We start from the raw sequence: 19,106 nt of genomic DNA, 5'->3' as shown, positions 1-19,106 counted from the left end.
TAGGAGAGAAGGAAAATGAGTCCTCACATGGATTTCTAGATGAAGAGATACCAATTAAGGTCCTTCGCATGGAAAGGGACGATATTTTCTGTCCCAAAGGAATCAGAATACCTATTGATTGCATCTGGTGGGGGACAAGGGTCTGAATAAAGATAGGCCTACAACAGGAAGGGTGCTCAAAGTTGATCTATGACATACTACTGTCACAGTAGGCTAATAAACATAAAAGTCTGCATTTGTGGCCACACTATGACTATAGCCAGGGGTGTAGTGGAGGGTAAACCCAAGTAAACTTTACCCACCTCTTTAAACTGAGGCTGAGAGTTTACTCACATATTTTCCGATCAACTGTGTTAATCAATGAGGGAAAACAAGGTGGGTAAAGTCTGCACTCAACAGAGTTAACCCACCTCTGTATTTACCACTACACCCCTGAACATTTATAGGTCTGGGTCTATTGGGCCAAAATGTATGTATATCCATCCTTTCCCCAAAAATATTTACATGACTCTATAATACATAGCCTACAATTTAATAAACAGAAATCAACAGAAATATAACTTAAATCAATTTGACCAAAATAAAAAATATCACAAAATGTACTGTGATGAGGACTGCACACAGACAAAATACTGTGAATTGTTGAATGAAACCCAACGTTCCTGGTTCGTTCAGAGGCAAACAGCTTCATATCTCAAATAATTTGCCAATACATTGGAAACAATACTGAAGAAAATACAGACAAAGGAGTAAAAAATATGTTAGACTTCCAACACTACTACTCGAAAAACATTGTAAATCGACGCTTTGGATAAAAGCATCTGCCAAGCAATCACTGCACTTGGCATGAGACGGGCTTGGCATGTCCGACTACAAAAACTCCAATACCCACAATGCGCCACTGTCCTTGTGTCTATCATGTGATTTATTTACGATAGGAGCTGTGTATCTGTCAACAAGGAAACAGGTCATAGTTGTTATAGCTAGCGAAGACTATTCATCAAATGTGTAATATTAACACGTGAATATAGTTGGGCACTACGGATTATTGCAGTTTTCACCTAGCTATTCTCAATTCCATCATGGCAGACATAGAAGAGCAGGTAAGTAGCTAGCACTAAAGCAATGTCAACATGCTAAACTAGCTAGGCTAGTATGATTGTAGCTATGATGGAATATCCACTAGACCACTCGATTTAATCTGTCGTAGATGAGTTTGGCTGTTTAGTGTCAAGCAAACCATTAGCTAGATAGGTAGATAGCTACAGCAGCTAACGACAATTCAGGCTCGGTGTTGGTCATATGATCTCTAACAAAAATGCAATGATTGCATATGAATGCATCACTCATTCGGGTTGTCGTAGTGATGAGGTAAAACCTAAAGTAACAACGCTAGCTAGCCATCCCAGTACAATTAGCTAACTGGAAACCATTACAGTAGGAAGTCCTCTCAGATTGTCTGGCCTAGCTAACGTTATTTTGAATAACTGACTTTGGGATGCATTTGATGATTGAGTAGATGCCTACTTTTACATTTCGTCCTCATATTTCATTAATTATACTGTGGACTCTGTCCAAACTGTGCATGCGTGAATTTGATATACATTTCAGCACAACCTTCCACTTCAATTACACCCTTAATAATCTGAGAGACTTGATCGTCCTCAAAAAACGCAAAACAGTTGTATTGTGTCATTCGTTCTCGTCATATCATTCTTTCTTTTAGGTCAGGAAACCAAGTGAGGAATTTACTGACGACTCAGAGGTAAGGAACTGTGTTTGCAAATTCAGGTTCTGCTAGTGGAACAACTCCTCTTTGGTTAACTTAGGAAATAGGCTAGGATAGATTCTTGTGATGATACTGTACCATCAGCCAGGCCCGACAATGACCACCATGCATGATGTGGAATGCAAACCCTCAGACTTGTTCTTCAGAAAATAATGCAGATTGAATGATCTGTTCTTTGATAATGAAATATAATTGGCATGAATTTGTTTTAACCTGTTTTCATTCTGTGAATGTGGTCTGCACGGATTGAAAATACAATGTCTGGTAATGTCAGAAGTTACATTATGTTATTGTTGTTGTCAAGCTCTTATGCACTACAGATTGTACTGTGAACTCTTCAGCATCATCGTCCAGCTCTGTCATGTTCCCCCACAGTGCTTCTGAGAATCACTAAATAAAATACAGCATGTCAGACTGGTAGGGAATCAGAGCCTGTCTTTAAATGAAACAGATAGTGGAATGAAATGTCAGTGAGAGGTAGCGCTGAACGACCCCACCTCTACTCCCCTAAGAAAAACAATGCACAATGAAAAAAAGGAGAGGAGAAAAAAAAAACTCCCTGCCTTGTAAATTGAAAAGCCTGCTTCCTCCCGACCCTCTGTCTAGAGATAGAAGTTCTCTCTGTTCTCGTAGGCAAACAAGCACCTAGGACTTCATGATTGGGTGTCCCCTCTGAATCGCTACAAGCCTCTGTTTATTTAGTTAGTGTGCTGTAGCTATCCAGCCTGCTATGTGTCAGCAGTGGCTGGGCTGTAGACAGACAGACCAGATGACAGCATTCAGGGTCTATGTGCCTTGTCTAAGATTAGTGGACAAGATATGGAAAGAAAACAAGTTACAATACTGTACTTTGGGAGTCCACTAGCCAGCTAGCTCAAGCTCTGCTGATTAGGATCCACCCTCTGGGATTAATTACATGCAGTAGCTGTTGTCATTTTGTATCCAAGATGCTTATTTTGTGTGTCCCTGAAAAGAAATAGCCCACTTACTGTAGTTGGGGCACAGTGGTACGATGTCCCTGCACAGAATTAGGCAACATAGTAGTCTATGTTGTAAAAACTAAATCGACAGTGATCAGTGGAGAGAAAACTGACTTGAAGGAAAAAGACGGGTGCATTTTGCAGTGTGATGATGGCTGTCTAAACCCAATAGGAAGATGGGCAAAAAGACTTCCTGTCTCATTCTGCTTCTCTCTATGGGGCTAAAGTCAGCATTGGTTGCTTGGTATGGCTTGGAGGAACCATAGCAAATGTTCTAGCAGCAGAGGTTTCACAAGTGGGATAAACAGGAAATAGGTATCGCAGTAGTGAGTGGGGAAGGATTGTTTTTCAAAATGACATTCTCTCCATGCTGACATCCCTCCCCATGCACACACAATACACACACACACACACACACACACACACACACACACACACACACACAGACACACACAGACACACACACACTTCCCTCCCAGTGGCACATACAGTAATGGCTGGCCATGTTTTGTGCTGAATGCCTCCACAGGCAAGGCAGGCTTGCTTATGAACTGCATTATGAGGGACATCCAGGGAATGTCAAGTGGGAGAGCTCCACTACATTGTATGGAATCAACGGTCGGGTTCCCGGAGGGTTTTCATCAGCAGGCTGATCAATGGACATTTCTCAGAGAGGTTGTGGAGTCTTTAGCGAGTCAGGAGACTAAATGGTTTATCGTCAGCCCAACATTAGTATGGGGGCCATTCGCTTTTATGTTTTAGATCCGGTCTAAGGCGAGGTCTCATCCGCCGAATGCATGGACGTATAGCCGGATGCGCCCCAGGAGTCAGACGGTGCTCAAAAAACAAACCAGATGCAACCTGATACAAAACCGGATGATCAGTACCCAGACAATACCGGATGACAGTTCTAGAGAGGCGGGCTCTAGACAGAATCTGAATCTGATAGTGAATGGAAACCTCGGGCGAGGAAAGCCTGCTGACTCTTTTATCTTATTTTATTTATCTAAAGCGCTTTACAGTGGCCTCTCATTCACACATTCACACACACCATTGGTGGCAGCTGCCATGCAAGGTGCTAGCCTGCTCATTTGGAGCAATTTGGAGTTCAGTGTCTTGCCCAAGGACACTTCGACATGTGAACAGGAGGAGCCGGGATTCGAACCGCCGACCGATCCCCGCTCTACCTCCTGAGCCACAGCCGCCCATGTGCATGATATGTTGGGTGCAAAGTCTGGTCGCATACACACTTTAGTTCAGGGACATATTGTAGAGTAATGTTTTAGGAGAATATTATAGTACTCTGTTGATGGACAATTTGAAATATAGGGAATAGTTATAGGTAGACACTGTGATGTGACGTCACCCCTGAAACGAGATGGGTGACGTGACACTCATCAGAGTTAATCAAGTAACTAGCCACTGCAGTCAGTGGCTGCTTGTCCTGTTTGCAAAATGCGACAGCTGCCCACAGACATGAGGGTAATATTTCCTTCTTACAACATCTCTGGTGGGTGACTGTCCCACTTTCTTGGTATTGACATCACATCCCTCTTCTTTTACCAGGAGGAGGACAGTGAGGAGGAGCCAAAGCTGAAGTACGAGCGACTGGCCAATGGCGTGACGGAGATTCTCCAGAAGGATGCGGCCAGCTGTATGACTGTCCATGACAAGGTACAGGACCAGAAAACCCACCAGGGCGTTCCAGTCTCTGAGTACACTAGATTTCACATTTCATTGTTTATGCATTTGTTTTGAGATGTCCCGTTCAGTCAGTTTGCATCCCCCCCTCCCCTCAAGCTGTGGAGGCAGGCCATTCCTGTCCCACCATCCCCTCTTCCCTCACTGGGAGGTTCACTTCAGAACCCCCCCCCCCCCACCCACTGTTGTCTTCTCCTCTTCCTTCATTCCCCTCCCCGCTGTCTCTTTTCTCCTCTCCTCTCATCTCGGATGTTGATATATTTCAGCGCGCCACTCTTGAGCTGGGTGGCTAATCGCCACGGCAGCGAGTGCACTCACGCAGGCCCGAGCAGAGGACGAAGCATACCTAGTCATGTCTCCCCACCTGATGTTTTATTAAACAATATTGATGTTCTTTTATTTATTTTTAATTTGAAAAAAAAAAAAACTGGGGAGGGGGCAGGGGGGGACATTGCTGCTGAAATTGTAAGCTCTAAAATTTTGAGTCTAAATTGTGTCTGACGACTCTCTCTCTCTCTGCAATTTTTGTGTGCTTTCCGCCTGCTACAGTACCCGGACTGTCACGCCCCCCCCCCCCAACCTCCCAGCCCCTCTAAAGCCATCAGCACCCCGCACAGCCCCTGATCTGAGAGCCTCATATTTTAAGTGCCTGATTTCATTCGAACAATTCCATTCTGATAAATCCCTTTAAAAGTCATGCTGCCTCACAAGGTTGACCCCCCTTTTTATTTATTTATTTATGGTTATTTTATTTGGGGAGATTGCTGGGGTTTTGTGTGACACGCTCAGCTGTGCCTGTAAATATAAGCATTTCATTATAGACTGCAGTGAAGCATGGTGGGCTCCGCTCACTGAGGGCAGGGAGGGAGGGGGGATTAGGGAGAGGGACTGGAGCCTGGCCTGGGTGGAAGACCGCACACTTAATCTAATGCCAAAAAGCCTCCCGGTTTTATATAATTTATTGTCCCAGCGGAGCCGCCCACACGCACGCACCCCCATACACAGAAACAGACACGCACACGTGTGCAGAAGCACAACACATGGGAACCATTTGTTGCTCCGCAGAATTCATGGTAGTGTTGTGGAAATTTCTGTCTCAGAGTATTGTTCAGGAAAGATTTAATGCCAACGTTCCAAGTTTAACAAAGTTTATTACCAAAAGAAAATACACAAAAACCCAACTGCAGAAGGGTTCCGTCCAACTCAGCTTGCTTCGTGCACACAGCAGTTCACAAAGTTAGAAGTTCGGCCCCAATTAGGAGTCACAACAATCATTTATACAATCAAAGAGCAACTTCGGTGTCTGGGCCTTTTCCAAGCCCTCGCTTCCCACCCCCCAGTCCAGCCGGATTCCTGTTTTGTCGACAGAGAGACTGGCATGGCTGAAGTGCGAGCAGAGACAGTTACTTCTACAAAAACATAAGATTACAAAGTACATAGCATTCTTTCTCTAGCCAAGGTATGAGAGGACAGTTCTGTGACCTACACAGCAGACACCGTTAAAGAGATCTAACTAAGGTTTAATATGTTAAATTAGTTCAAATAATATCTAATATTACAGAATTTCTATTACAGTAGGCAGGAGAGGTGACTGAGTTTGCAAATAGATTGAGGAGAAGCCAGATCTACAGTACACTCTGGTATTTATTATTTTTAAGCATTTTAATTTGAGAGAAAAAATACCCATTTCACAGTGTCTGCTTTAATAAATAACGTTCTCCCACCCCGTCATTTCACAGTTTTTGCCTCTGAGCCACCAAACCCCCCCCCCACCACCACCACCCGCCCATTCTACCCACTAGCTATGCTAGACTAAGTGCATTTTCAATCCTCTTGCCAAAACTCTAACATTTTAGCTAAATCTAGAATTATTCTCCTGTATCTTCCGGATTAATAATGTTTCTTCCCATTTCAGTTTCTCGCACTGGGCACTCACTTTGGGAAGGTTTTCCTACTGGACATCCAAGGAAATGTGACTCAGAAGTATGACATTGTAAGTACTTCACTGATGATCACTTTTCCCCGTCAGTAAGTGTCACAAATTTGCACCCAAGTCTGCATGCAAACACATCAAAACAAAAATGTAGCGATAGCCAAGTTGTTGATTGATTGCTTGCTTGATTGATTGATTGATTGATTGACTGACTGAATTTCTCAGGCAAATAAATCAATCAACCAATCAATCAACCAATCAATCAACCAATCGATCAATCAATCAATCAATCAATCAATCAATCAATCAATCAATCAATCAATCAATCAGGCAAGCTACTTGTAACAACTCCACTGTATCCACTGATTTCTATTTATAGTGGTCTTCCACATGCCCCTCCTAGCTGCTGTGACGTGCTGCTCTCTCTCTCCTCAGACCTCAGTGAAGATCAACCAGATCAGCCTGGATGAGAGCGGAGAGAACATGGGGATCTGCTCTGAGGACGGCAAGGTGAGACGTCTCCCATGGACGTCTCTCAAATCCACCACGTTCCTGAGACGTGTTCTGAACCTGCCGCTTGACGTCCTCACATCTGCCTTCCTCTCACCAATCCACACATTTCTGGACTTGTGCCCCTTAAAACCCTCTTGTTCATTAGAGGGAGGGGGTACCTCCTTTCTCTCCACCACTTGTCAGTCAGTCTTCACCTGTGTGTGTGTGGTGTGTGTGTGTGTGTGTGTATATGTGTGTGTGTGTGTGTGTGTGTGTGTGTGTGTGTGTGTGTGTATGTGTGTGTGTGTATATGTGTGTGTGTGTGTGTGTGTGTGTGTGTGTGTGTGTGTGTGTGTGGATACCCTCTCCATGCTCTGAGTCTCCGCCATGCCGTTATCTTGCCTCTCCTGATCTACCACACTTTGTGGATTTTGCACCCCCCCTCCCCCCCCCGCCCATCACTCTGCGATATGGCCCCCCATCCCGAAATCACCTCATCTCCTGCACCCCAGCGGCAAAACAACATCTCGTCATCCAATCCAGTTTGCTGTTAATCCATGTCGATCACTTAGATAATCCCAAATTGCCTGTGTGCTTCAGGTAGGAGAGTGTAAGAAAAAGTGTGATGATGATATTCTTTTTTTCTGGATTTTTTTTTTCTCCCAGACTCACCGACAGGCTGTTATAAACAGTAGTTTCTCCATCAGAGTCAGCCTAGCTGCTGCCTGTGGCTGAGGGCCATGTTAAAATCAAAGATTAGGACCCCGGTATCAAACCCCCGGAGGCTTCAAAGAATCAGCCTGTCCACTAATTGGTGACCCAGCGGATAGGTGGGCCAGGGAAGCCATCCAATCAAAAACTGTCTGACCAGAATTCTCTCTGCTGTTGCTCCTGGACAGTTGCAGACCCAGCAATTAAAAAACTAAAACAATACAGCAGAATCAACTGTCTTTGTTGTCCATCTCTGTCTCTGTTCCAGGTCCAGGTGTGTGGCCTCTATACCAGAGAGGACTTACACGAGACCTTTGACCATCCTATTAAAGTAAGCAAAATTCCACGTCCATAACTAACCGTAACTGTAAAGATTGCTTTAGGTTGACTCCGTACACAGTAATGCAAAATGCAAAGACGTGTTAGCAGAGTAACTAGTCCCCCCTGTGACCACGTCATTAATTGAAAGTGGCATTCCTTTCCTGGCGTCATTTGTACTTTTGATTGTAAACCTGTGATGTGCATCGGTGTCCTCTGGTCTCGTTCTCTAGGTGGTGGCCATGCACCCGCAGTTCAGCCGATCCAATTACAAACAGTTTGTTACCGGGGGCAGCAAGGTACGTCTGAAGAGTATTTGTGGATCTGTCTTGCTCAAACCCAAATTTTCCTTCATAAATCAAAGCTATTGTTTACCATACTGGGTCTTTTTGCCAATAATAATTGATTCTGATGGTATGGTGGTGTGGCGGGATCCCTGGAGCCCTGGCTGTAGGTATGTCCAGGCCTTTGTCTGGCGTGAAAGGCTCTTACTTTTCTGTCTCTTCTCTGGAGTGCACTCTGGGGAACTGTGGCAGCCATTTTCACAAAGTGCTCTTCGCTCAACAGTGTTGGAAAGGCAATGCTTTAGAAGCACAGCAAATAGAGGTCATTATCAGGAGGGCCCATAGTCTTAGGATTTCCGGGAACATTGTGATCTCCTGCTCAGCAGTCTTCACCACTAGACCCAGTTATAAAACCAGGGTCATGTTTTTTGAAAAGCAACACAACTCACCTATATTTAAAGTAAAACCTATCATTTAGTAAACACGGCCCTCAGTATAGATCTAACAGCAGAAGACAAACAACACAGTGTAGTGCACCGACAGAGACCGAGTTGACTGACGTTCTGGAATCAACTATATCACATGTCTTTCTTATGAAACCCGCACTGTGTTACTTATCTGTTTTCTCTCTATTTTTCTTGATGATTTCTGTCCTCTCCGTGTGATGAAAATCAATACACCTCAGCAGGAGCCACATCCTGTCAAAGGCAATTCAATTCTGTCTCCACAGTCCCAGTGTCATGTCCTCTCTTGGTGGACAGGGCTGTTAACTTTTAACATTGCCGGACTGCTGAATTAAAGAGTAACCTCTCAAGCGTTGGCTCGGCCATGTTAAGTATACAGCTGGCTATTTTGTGCACTGTGTGGCGCGTGCACTGAGCGATGCATTCAGATGGAATGAAGATGAAAGGCTTATGTGGCCCTCTCTGAAGTACAGCCGCTACCTTTATTAGGACTGAAAAGAGTTACTGTAGCAGTTTCTCAAACACGCTGAGAATTGTAAAAAGCATTTTCGAGCGAGAGCTAAGGACCTGCCTGCCTTACCAAAATGTACAAAGCAATACAATCTAGAAAATAGTTAAACATTGATTTTATCTCTGTCCTTTTTAGATGCTAGTGTCATACTAACTGTCTACATTTGTTTTAATCTAAGCATGTACAGTACAGGCTTCTGAGGTACAATTCCTCCTTGTTATCCCACCATTCAAACAGCTCTCATCTCCTGTCGCTGTGCTCTGCTGCCCTCTAGTGGTCAGGCTCAAACGCAACAAGTTCTACTGTACAAATGGTGCACAACCAGCTTCAAGGTTCTCCTGATTATCTCCTCAGCTGCTTCTGTACGAGAGGAACTGGCTGAACCGCTGGAAGACCTCCCTTCTGCACGAGGGGGAGGGCACCATCACCAATGTCCAGTGGAGGGCCAACCTCATCGCCTGGGCCAACAATGTGGTGAGACTCTCAGTCAAAATTGCATAGATGTGCACGCTTCTGGTGACTTTCAGCTCTGTTCTCTCCTTGGCTGTACTGTACTCTGATGATCTCCATTAGGGCCTTTAAAGGTGCACTGAAAGATTTGGAGGTCTGGGTGGAGCCTGCAATTGCTCCCTTGGCTAGGTGCTCTGCTTAACTTATTCTGCTATGTTTTTTCTGTGAGTGTGTGTGTGCTCCTTGATGCCTTGTGTGCTGCTCCATGTGTGCGTGTGATTTGTCTTGTTATGCTGCTTGTTGATCATGCTATGTCGTATTGTGTGCTATTGTGTCTTGTGGACGTGTACGTGCACCCTGTTGGTGTTTTGATGTGGTGTGCTGCTCCATGTGGGCGTGTGATTGTCTGTTTTTGCTGCAGATGATCATGCTATGTGTTTTTATGTGCTTTTAATGTTTGTTGAATTGTCTGTTGGTGGCTGTCTTGGCCAGGGCTCCTTTGTAAAAGAGACCTTTGTCTCAATAGGACTTCCCTGGTAAAATAAAGGTTTAATAAAATAAAAAAAACTCTACACCCTCTCAGCTTTCAGCCTGTCTGAATAAAGAGAACAGTACAAAATGAGGATGGACTGCCTTTTAAAAACACTCCTTTTTTGCAATATAATAATAACTAGAAAGTACATTTCCTGGAGAAAATGTGAGGTGGGCTAGCTGCTGCAGCTGTATCTAACAGCTACTGCTAGAACTACTACGGACTGGGCAATCTCCATGCACCCACCGTCAAAGACCGTGCGTCTCTAGCCCACTCAGGTTTGGTTCAGCTCAGTTGCCGAACAAATTGTCATACCGTGAAAACTATAAGTCACACAGCTTAGATACTTACATTGTACGAATCAGCACAGTTGTGTGAATGTTTCGATATGTGTGTGAGCTTTCGAAACTGTAGGAGTGCCAGCAGTTTACAAAATGTGTGAATATTTTCAAAGCAACAGCTGCCACCACTCTAAAAACATAATGATACTGAACATTCCACCAGCAGTTTCAATGAAACAAAAATTACTATTAAAAGTTAAATTACTAAAAAATATATAAAAAATATCAAAAATCTGAATACATCCGGGAAACAGCTAAAGACGATGAACATTTTAAAGTTTGAATGAAGTTTCTAGCACAAAGTATGAAGAAGTAGTTAAGGGCCAAAAAACTGAGGAGAATAAGAATAAGAAAGAAAGAAAGAAAGAAAGAAAGAAAGAAAGAAAGAAAGAAAGAAAGAAAGAAAGAAAGAAAGAAAGAAAGAAAGAAAGAAAGAAAGAAAGAAAGAAAGAAATAGTGGGAATATCACAAGTTGGGCTAGCTTCTACAAGCTCAAGGGTCTTTATTGTTCACATGTGACAGGCACAAACACACATGAGTGAGGGGCGACACAGCACACACATAACACACACACATCTTCAGGAGGCGCCGGTGGAATTTGTCCTCTTCATTTATCCCATCCAAGCTGTCCTCCTCCAGGGACATCCAGGAGCAGTGGGCAGCCTCGTCAGTGGCGGACCAAGTCCAAGTGCTCAGTCCAGGTCCTGGTCAGAGACCGGACTGAAGAGCATTTGTTATTCTGCATGTTTTCATATTGAGTTCTTAGGGAGGAAACCCTTGCGAACACGGGGAGAACATGCAAACCCCACCAGGGATCAATAAACTACTACTAACACCTGCAGGTGGTTTAGTTCATGCATCGGTTGTGTGTGGTTGAGTTAAATGATAATACCTGACTGGTGTCCTAGAGTAACCGTCGCAGTGACAATGCTCTGGTGGTGTTGTCCACAGGGGGTGAAGATCTATGACATCAGCACCAGACAGCGAATCACCACCGTGCTGAGAGACAACGTCAGCCTGAGGCCCGACATGTACCCCTGCAGCCTGTGCTGGAAAGACAACACCACGCTCATCGTTGGCTGGGGCTCCTCCATCAAGGTGTGTGTGGGAGTGTGTGTGTGTGTGGTTTGTCTGGTTGTGTCTATGTCTGTGTCTATGTGTGTGTGTGTGTGTGTGTGTGTGTGTGCGTGTGTGTGTGTGTGTATATATATATATAAACACACACACACACACACTGTACAGTATATATATTCTGTATATTTTCTTTATTAGCAAGCACTGTTTTTCTTCTCAGATATGTGCGGTAAAGGAGAGGGACCCCACTGAGATTAGAGACCTACCGAGTCGCTATGTGGAAATAGGTGAGATTAATGAGCTGGAAACAGCCAGTCAGTGCCAACAGAACACATGAATCTAGCACCACGCTGGTGTGTTTCTCTCCAATATGGTTTTGTTAATGTGGGTTTCTTTTTGCCAGTCTCTGCATTTGAAACCGAGTTCTTCATCAGTGGCCTGGCACCTCTAGCAGACCAGCTGGTCACCCTGTACTTTGTGAAGGAGAGCTCCGATCACATGGTAACGGCCGTTCAGATTTAGAGAACATGGGCTGGTTAGGTCCTGCTCCTCTGGACTCTTTTTGAGAGTGTGTGTGTGTGTTTGTGTATGTGTGTGCACGTGTGTGTGTGTGTGTGTGTGTTTGAGCAGGAGGAGGAATTTCGAGCACGGCCTCGTCTGGACATTATCCAGCCCCTGCCAGAGAGCTGTGAGGAGATCTCGTCAGACGCTCTGACTGTCCGTAACTTCAAGGACAACGAGTGCAGAGACTACCGACTAGGTGAGACGCTAGTCTGGAATCAAACGCCACAAAACATGGGTAGAGGGGCGGGGCCAGTGCATTACCTTTTAAATATAGGTGCATTTAAACATTATTTCATCTGGAGCGTATAGTCGAGGAGACTAAATGAAAAACTCATTTAGGTAATATACTTTGCTGTTTGTAATTTAAAAAAAAAACTGAATTGAGAGTTAACGTGGAAGAAAGTCCAAGTAAATCGCACCTTGTGTGGCAAATATGCTACCGACAGCTCGCATGACTGCACGACTCGTTGGCAATACTTGAAAATTGGAAAGCTGTGGTAAGTGGCCAATCAGCCTTCCCGCACAGCCCACTACTGTATCTGCGTTGGCCAATTATCCCCCAAGTTCAAAATCCGAACACATTATCATTGGTGTCCACGAATATCATAACCTGGCACGCCAGATGGTTTGCTTTGAATAACCATCTGGGAACTTTTTGTTGCAAACTGTTTGGAAAAGGGCAAGCACTTTCAACAATACTTTACAGGTGATTGGATGAACCATCTGTCTATCACTGTCTATCACATGGTAACTTTACCTGCTCTTAGCTATCAAACCTGCCCAGCGTAGCTGTTTGTATTTCATATTCCTCAGAACCAATGCTGACTGGCAAGATCGTTTTCTGATCAGGCACAAATGGATCTCTATGGAGAGCATCCAGACTGATTTGTGAGAGAAACAATGTGAGCTCGTGAAGATTGGTCTCACAAGGCTACAAATATCAGTTCTCACCACATCAAGCGCTTTTAGGAACTCAGATTAGGCGAACACTAGTCAGGACTTCTTACTGACTTACTTTAAATGTCTTTGGCTTCATATTACTGTAACTGGAACGGTAGATACCATGTTACTAAAAACACATAAACACCATAGTTTATTGGTGCAGGAATGATCGCGGAAATGATTGACAACACATAGTTCTGATAGGCTAATGTGCTTCTGTCACCAGAACATGCCGAGGGCGAGTCTCTCTTCTACATCATCAGCCCTAAGGACATTGTGATGGCCAAAGAGCGGGACCAGGACGACCACATAGATTGGCTGCTCGACAAAAAGAAGTATGAGGTCAGAATGAATCAATGGATTTATTAACCTTTATTATTATTAAATTAAGCAGTCATATAACATGAGGACTTCAATTCTCTGTTTCTTAATGGGACATTTGATCAAATCTGTAGCAGCTCTTTTCCCAGATGGACAATTTTGTGAACAAAAGAACAATGAAAATCAATCAGTTTCCTGCAAACACTACAGACCTAAGATCTTGCATTGAGTTCATGATTGAGTTAATTTGAACTGCGAACCTCTCTCTCCTCTGTCACAGGAAGCCCTGATGGCTGCTGAGATCAGCTTCAAAAACATTAAACGCCACGACGTCCAGGTACTGCTCTGGCTCTGGTTGAAGTGGCACACATAGCCTTGTTGTCAAACCATCACTCTAGATCCCTCATTTCATGTTACCTAATGGAGTTATTGCTCTGTTCCAATCAGAAAATTGGGATGGCTTACATCAATCACCTGGTGGAGAGAGGTGACTACGACATGGCTGCCAGGTACTGTGTCAAAGCCCTCTGGTTGGTTCTTCCTCGACAGATTTCATAAGAGTCTGAGGAATTGAGAATGAGGAAATGAGTCTAAATGAGGAAGTGATGATTCTTTCCCTCTTCCCCCCTCGACCCAGGAAGTGCCAGAAGGTTCTGGGGAAAAACATGGAACTCTGGGAGAACGAGGTGTATAGGTTCAAGACCATCGGCCAGTTGAAGGTGGGTCCATCTCAATAGTCAAGACTATATTATTTCTTTAAAATAATTGGCTAATAACGACTCTGCTAATCTTGGAACTCAGAAGGTACATTAGTTGACCTGATTGCATTGTATAGTATAAACGGCTATCCATGCAAAGTGTTCAATTAGTGTTAAATCAGCAAATGCATGGCTCAAAAGAAGTCCTATGACCCCGAGTCTTTCTAACTCTCATTTCCTCACATCTTTACCTCCTCTGCCTCATCTCTCTCCTCTGCTCCAGGCCATCAGTCAGTACCTGCCTAGAGGAGACCTGCGCCTGAGACCTGCCATCTACGAGATGATCCTGCATGAGTTTCTCAAGACCGACTATGAGGTACTTAGCCACTGTTGCTGATAGTCGTGCAGGCGTCACATTTATAGCGTTGACCAGTCATTCAGGAGAACCGGACGCACCTTTTAGGAGTTCATATCATGTACACTCCTTCTCACAGGGCTTCGCCACGTTGACCCGCGAGTGGCCAGGAGAACTCTACAACAATATGACCATCGTTCAGGCAGTCACTGACCACCTCAAGAAGGATCCCAAGAACAGCACTCTGCTGACCACACTGGCTGAACTGTAAGTAGCACTACCATTCCCTGTGCACTTAACTGCGCTTACTTAATTTGCTCTCAATTTGAGTCTCGTAGATTGATTGAGTGAGCTTGAACTGCCTGTTTTCCCCACTCTTATGATAATGTAGCTACACATATGACCAGCGGTATGACAAAGCCTTGGATATCTACCTGAGACTGAGGCACAAAGACGTTTACCAGCTGATCCACAAACACAACCTCTTTGCGTCCATAGAAGACAAGATTGCTCTCCTCATGGACTTCGATAAAGAGGTGATTAGCCTGCAGATGCACAGTACTTGCAATAAAGATTTTCTATGTTGAATAGGACATCTTTAGAATACCGTCGTTCTATGTTGAATGGATCAGTTTCTGGTGACATTGTGCCTTTTTACATTTTTACATAGTTTCTTCCTTGTTCAGATAATCAGACCATTGTGGTTCATAAGTCATTTTGTGTGCTTCCGTCTGAAGAGAGTGCTCTATTTATTTCTGTTGTCAGAAAGCTGTCGACATGCTCCTGGATAACGAAGACAAAATATCGGTACGTGTGCCCTGCCCCCGCTCACAGAGTTTTTCAGATGGAGGCTCGCTAATGAAAGCACACCGCTTCCTGACCTCATTGTTCTCATCCTCTCTGGACCTCAGACAGACAGAGTGGTGGAGGAGCTCAGGGACCGTCCAGAACTACTGCACCTGGTGAGTCCAGCTGGGCCATCTTGACGGTGGTCCATTCTCACACCAGACATGATCTTCACTCTATTAACTTCTCTTTTGATTCCTTCAGTGGGACGTCACCGTCAATAAGAAATGTCTTTAATTGACTGGCCTGTAAAAGTAAAGGTTAAATAAATATGTGTAAAACACCATTAGTGTAGTTTTGTAACGTGAGGCTTTTGTGGTGATTTCCATCAGTTGGATATCATTCACTATGTCTCTCGCCATCGGAATGGTCTGTGTTTCACCGTGCATGTTCACCCACATTTCCAGTACCTACACAAACTGTTCAAGAGGGACCACCACAAGGGACAGAGGTACCATGAGAGGCAGATCGGCCTGTATGCTGAATACGATCGACCCAACCTGCTGCCCTTCCTCAGAGACAGCATTCACTGCCCACTGGAGAAGGTACAACACAGCATCTCGTTTCATATGGAGTCTGTCAACATGAATTATCACGCTAAAATTGTGATGATATTTTACTATTGTGGTGACATTTTCTCATCCTCCTCAGGCTCTGGAGATATGTCAGCAGAGAAACTTTGTGGAGGAGACCGTCTTTCTGCTCAGTACATTTTCTTATACATTACATTACAGTCATTTGGCAGATGCTTTGATCCAAAGCGACTTGCAATAACTGCATTTAACGAAGGTAGTCAGTGTACTACTACTTGCCAGAACTCACAACTATTCTGTAATATTATACAATTAATATTTAGCAATTCTGTGTTCTGTGCATTGCATGTTTCATGTTGCTACGATGAGCAAAACAAATGTTCCAATTGCAGACAATGTAATCTAATGTAGCTAAACCAGTTCTGAGTCAGGTGATCTAGCCAGTCCTGGTACCCTCCTCCACGGTGCCTGACCTGACCTGACCTGACCTGTCTGTCTCCTCCCAGGCCGGATGGGGAACTGCCGGCGTGCCCTGCAGATGATCATGGAGGAGCTGGGAGATGTGGACAAGGCCATAGAGTTCGCCAAGGAGCAGGACGATGCCGAACTCTGGGAGGACCTCATCTCCTACTCCATCGACAAGCCACGTAATAATGCGAACAAATACTCACACACTCTCCTATCCATTGGCCTCCAGTTATACTGTAACCATGTATTTATTTATTTTATTCAGCTTTTATTTATAAAGCTTAGTCTCATTGAGATAAAATCAAATTTTCAAGAGGGACCTGTCCAAGATGGCAGCAAAAAGCAATTAGATTTTGATCTCTCTCTCTCTCTCTCTCTCTCTCTCTCTCTCTCTCTCAAGCCTTCATCACTGGTCTCCTCAATAACATCGGGACACACGTGGATCCCATCCTGCTCATCCACCGTATAAAGGAACACATGGAGATTCCAAACCTCCGCGACTCACTTGTTAAGATCCTACAGGATTACAATCTACAGGTCAGAGTACCATCGATCACAGCATACTGATCAGGGAACCTTACCATTACTGCCGAGGTCTCTTAGGCCAAAACACAATCTAGAGACCAACATACATATGCGTCATAAAGTCAGCCAATAGACAGTAACTGCCCACAGTCACATAGTATGCTGTGATATACTGTAGCTAACAAACGTTCCCACCTTAGGCTTACCTCAGCTCGGCCTGGCAGTCCATCCTCTTCACAAAAGGCTGTGTTTCTCCCGTCTTCCAGATTCTGCTGCGTGAGGGCTGTAAGAAGATCTTAGTGGCGGACTCCCTCTCCCTGCTCCAGAAGATGCACAGGACTCAGATGAGAGGGGTCAGGGTAGACGGTGTGTACCGGGTTCATACTGTGGAGGTGCTATGTTGGATAGGAATTATCACCCCTCTGAATTAAACTTTTTGTGGTTTGTTTCTTTGTAGAAGAGAACATATGTGAATCCTGTCATGCTACTATATTACCATCAGGTGAGCTTTCTTTTCTTGTTAACGCATGCACTGAACATTATTTTAAAGGGATAGAATTTTTGAACTAGGGCCTAATTTTCGACTTGAGGCTATCCTTGTTTGTTGTGTTTATAAGTGACTTTTCTTTGAATGCTAGCTAGTTTGACTGCATTGCACTAGTATTAGCAAGACGTGAATGCCCAAACGAGACAGCATGGAATTAGCTGAAAATGTTCTCCATCAATCAACAACATTAAGGCTAAGTCGAAAGTGAAGCCCTAGTTCAAAAATGCCAGACTAACCCTTTAAAGAGTGTTTGTTTATGGTATTTGACTCCTCCTGTATTCATGATTTTTCTTTCTGTGTTTTAGACATGGCCCAGCCCTTTAGTGTGGTGGTCTTCTACTGCAGACACATGTTCCATAAGGAATGTTTACCCTCTCCAGGAACCGTGAGTACCTAACCTATATTCCCTGTTACCCTCAACCTCTCACACCGCATATTAAAAGTGTCATTACAGTTCATTGTCAATTCTCGTATCCAGTATAAACACATAAGTACAGTATAGACACTGGCAATAGAGCTTTTGAACTGATCTTCATCTGCTCTTTATATTTTACACTGCTCAAGCATATCAACTTAGAGGTTAGAGATAAGTGTGTCAGTGAAAGATTGCTGTAACAATGTCTGCCTTATTTTCTTTCAGATTCCTGGGGTCCAGTTTTGCAATATCTGTAGTGCCAAGCGGAGAGGGCCAGGAAGTGGAATCCTGGAGATGAAAAAATGACAGGTAGTAGGCTACTCACCTGTTATGCTGTGGCCTCATCTTATCTGACCCGTGACCCTGAGATATGAGCTTGTACCCCATAACTATGTGTGCTCTTGTGTCAAATGCTTAGAATTTTTATTAAATTGAATCAGTGTACACTGAAAGAAGACATTAATGATTGCACTATGTATGTACTTGTACCGTCTGGCTACCAGTTGCTTCAATTCTGGTTTATGAATAAACTACTATTTAAATCCCACGTGTCTCCGTGTGTGCATATAAATTAGCCATTTCATGGTCTTTCCCTTAGCAAGAAGGTGCTCAGTTCGATTCCCGCTTGGGACGATCGATGTTGGCACTGGGGGTGTTCTCTCCAGAGTTGTCAGGTACTCGGGTGTGGTGTCTCCCGGGCCTTTCTGTGTGGAGTTTGGATGTTCTCCCCGTGTTTGCAAGGGTTTCCTCCCAACGACCCAATACGAAAAACATGCAAAAGAACGGATCTCTTCAGGACTTGGACTCAGCACATGGACTTGGTGCCCGGGCGCCTCCCACGGCTCCTGGAGGACAGCCTGGATGGGAAAATGCAGAGGACAAATTCCACCGGCGACCCCTGAAGATGCATGTGTTTGTGTTGTGTGCTGTGTCACCGCTTACGTGTGTACTTGTGTGTGCCACGTACCGTGTAGCTAATACAAGATCCTCGAGGTCCTGTAATTATTAATTATTAACACACATAACTGAAGTGTATCAATGAATTATATTCTAGTCATTTAATGGCCTTTGTAAGCCATGTGTAACCCCAGTGTACCAAGGAGCTATATTTTGAGCGTTACGTTTTATGAATTTTGACACTCCGACCATCCCATAGCCCACCTCCCCACTTCCGGAACTCTGGCTCCGGAAGTGTAGCAAATTTTCTCATCACAAGAAGAAGGATAAAAAAAACAGCTGTTGTTGAAGAAGAAAACATCAAAGTGAGTTTTAGTGGCAAATTTGTTTATTTTACCGTCTCAAGCTATGAATA

At 44.1% G+C, this 19,106-nt stretch overlaps 1 protein-coding gene across 1 annotated transcript; it reads left to right on the top strand.

Moving 5' to 3' along the window:
* Nucleotides 1-952: 952 nt before the first annotated feature.
* On the top strand, nucleotides 953-18,285 carry vps41 (VPS41 subunit of HOPS complex). Its single transcript, XM_084449927.1, has 29 exons — nucleotides 953-1,103; nucleotides 1,727-1,765; nucleotides 4,336-4,443; nucleotides 6,386-6,463; nucleotides 6,839-6,913; nucleotides 7,875-7,937; nucleotides 8,158-8,223; nucleotides 9,538-9,657; nucleotides 11,458-11,604; nucleotides 11,801-11,867; nucleotides 11,984-12,081; nucleotides 12,211-12,340; nucleotides 13,313-13,428; nucleotides 13,688-13,744; nucleotides 13,855-13,916; nucleotides 14,045-14,126; nucleotides 14,389-14,481; nucleotides 14,600-14,727; nucleotides 14,852-14,996; nucleotides 15,226-15,267; nucleotides 15,372-15,422; nucleotides 15,714-15,851; nucleotides 15,958-16,012; nucleotides 16,346-16,486; nucleotides 16,708-16,844; nucleotides 17,099-17,198; nucleotides 17,290-17,334; nucleotides 17,685-17,764; nucleotides 18,020-18,285. The coding sequence occupies exons 1-29, from the start codon at nucleotides 1,083-1,085 to the stop codon at nucleotides 18,098-18,100; spliced, it is 2,565 nt and encodes an 854-aa protein (XP_084306053.1). The 5' UTR covers nucleotides 953-1,082; the 3' UTR covers nucleotides 18,101-18,285.
* Nucleotides 18,286-19,106: the final 821 nt, after the last annotated feature.

The sequence above is a fragment of the Borostomias antarcticus genome, assembly GCF_949987555.1.
Source record: "Borostomias antarcticus genome assembly, chromosome: 2".
NCBI lineage: Eukaryota > Metazoa > Chordata > Actinopteri > Stomiiformes > Stomiidae > Borostomias > Borostomias antarcticus.
Note: the sequence above shows the minus strand (reverse complement) of the source record. Positions and strands in the feature narration are given on the sequence as shown.

Bases quoted from the DNA above. Each gene is read 5' to 3' on its own strand.
- vps41 (XM_084449927.1), top strand. From the start codon at position 1,083: ATGGCAGACATAGAAGAGCAG. The intron at 7,938-8,157 runs GTAAGCAAAATT...CTCGTTCTCTAG, and splicing joins CCTTTGACCATCCTATTAAA to GTGGTGGCCATGCACCCGCA. The intron at 15,423-15,713 runs GTGAGTCCAGCT...CCACATTTCCAG, and splicing joins GTCCAGAACTACTGCACCTG to TACCTACACAAACTGTTCAA.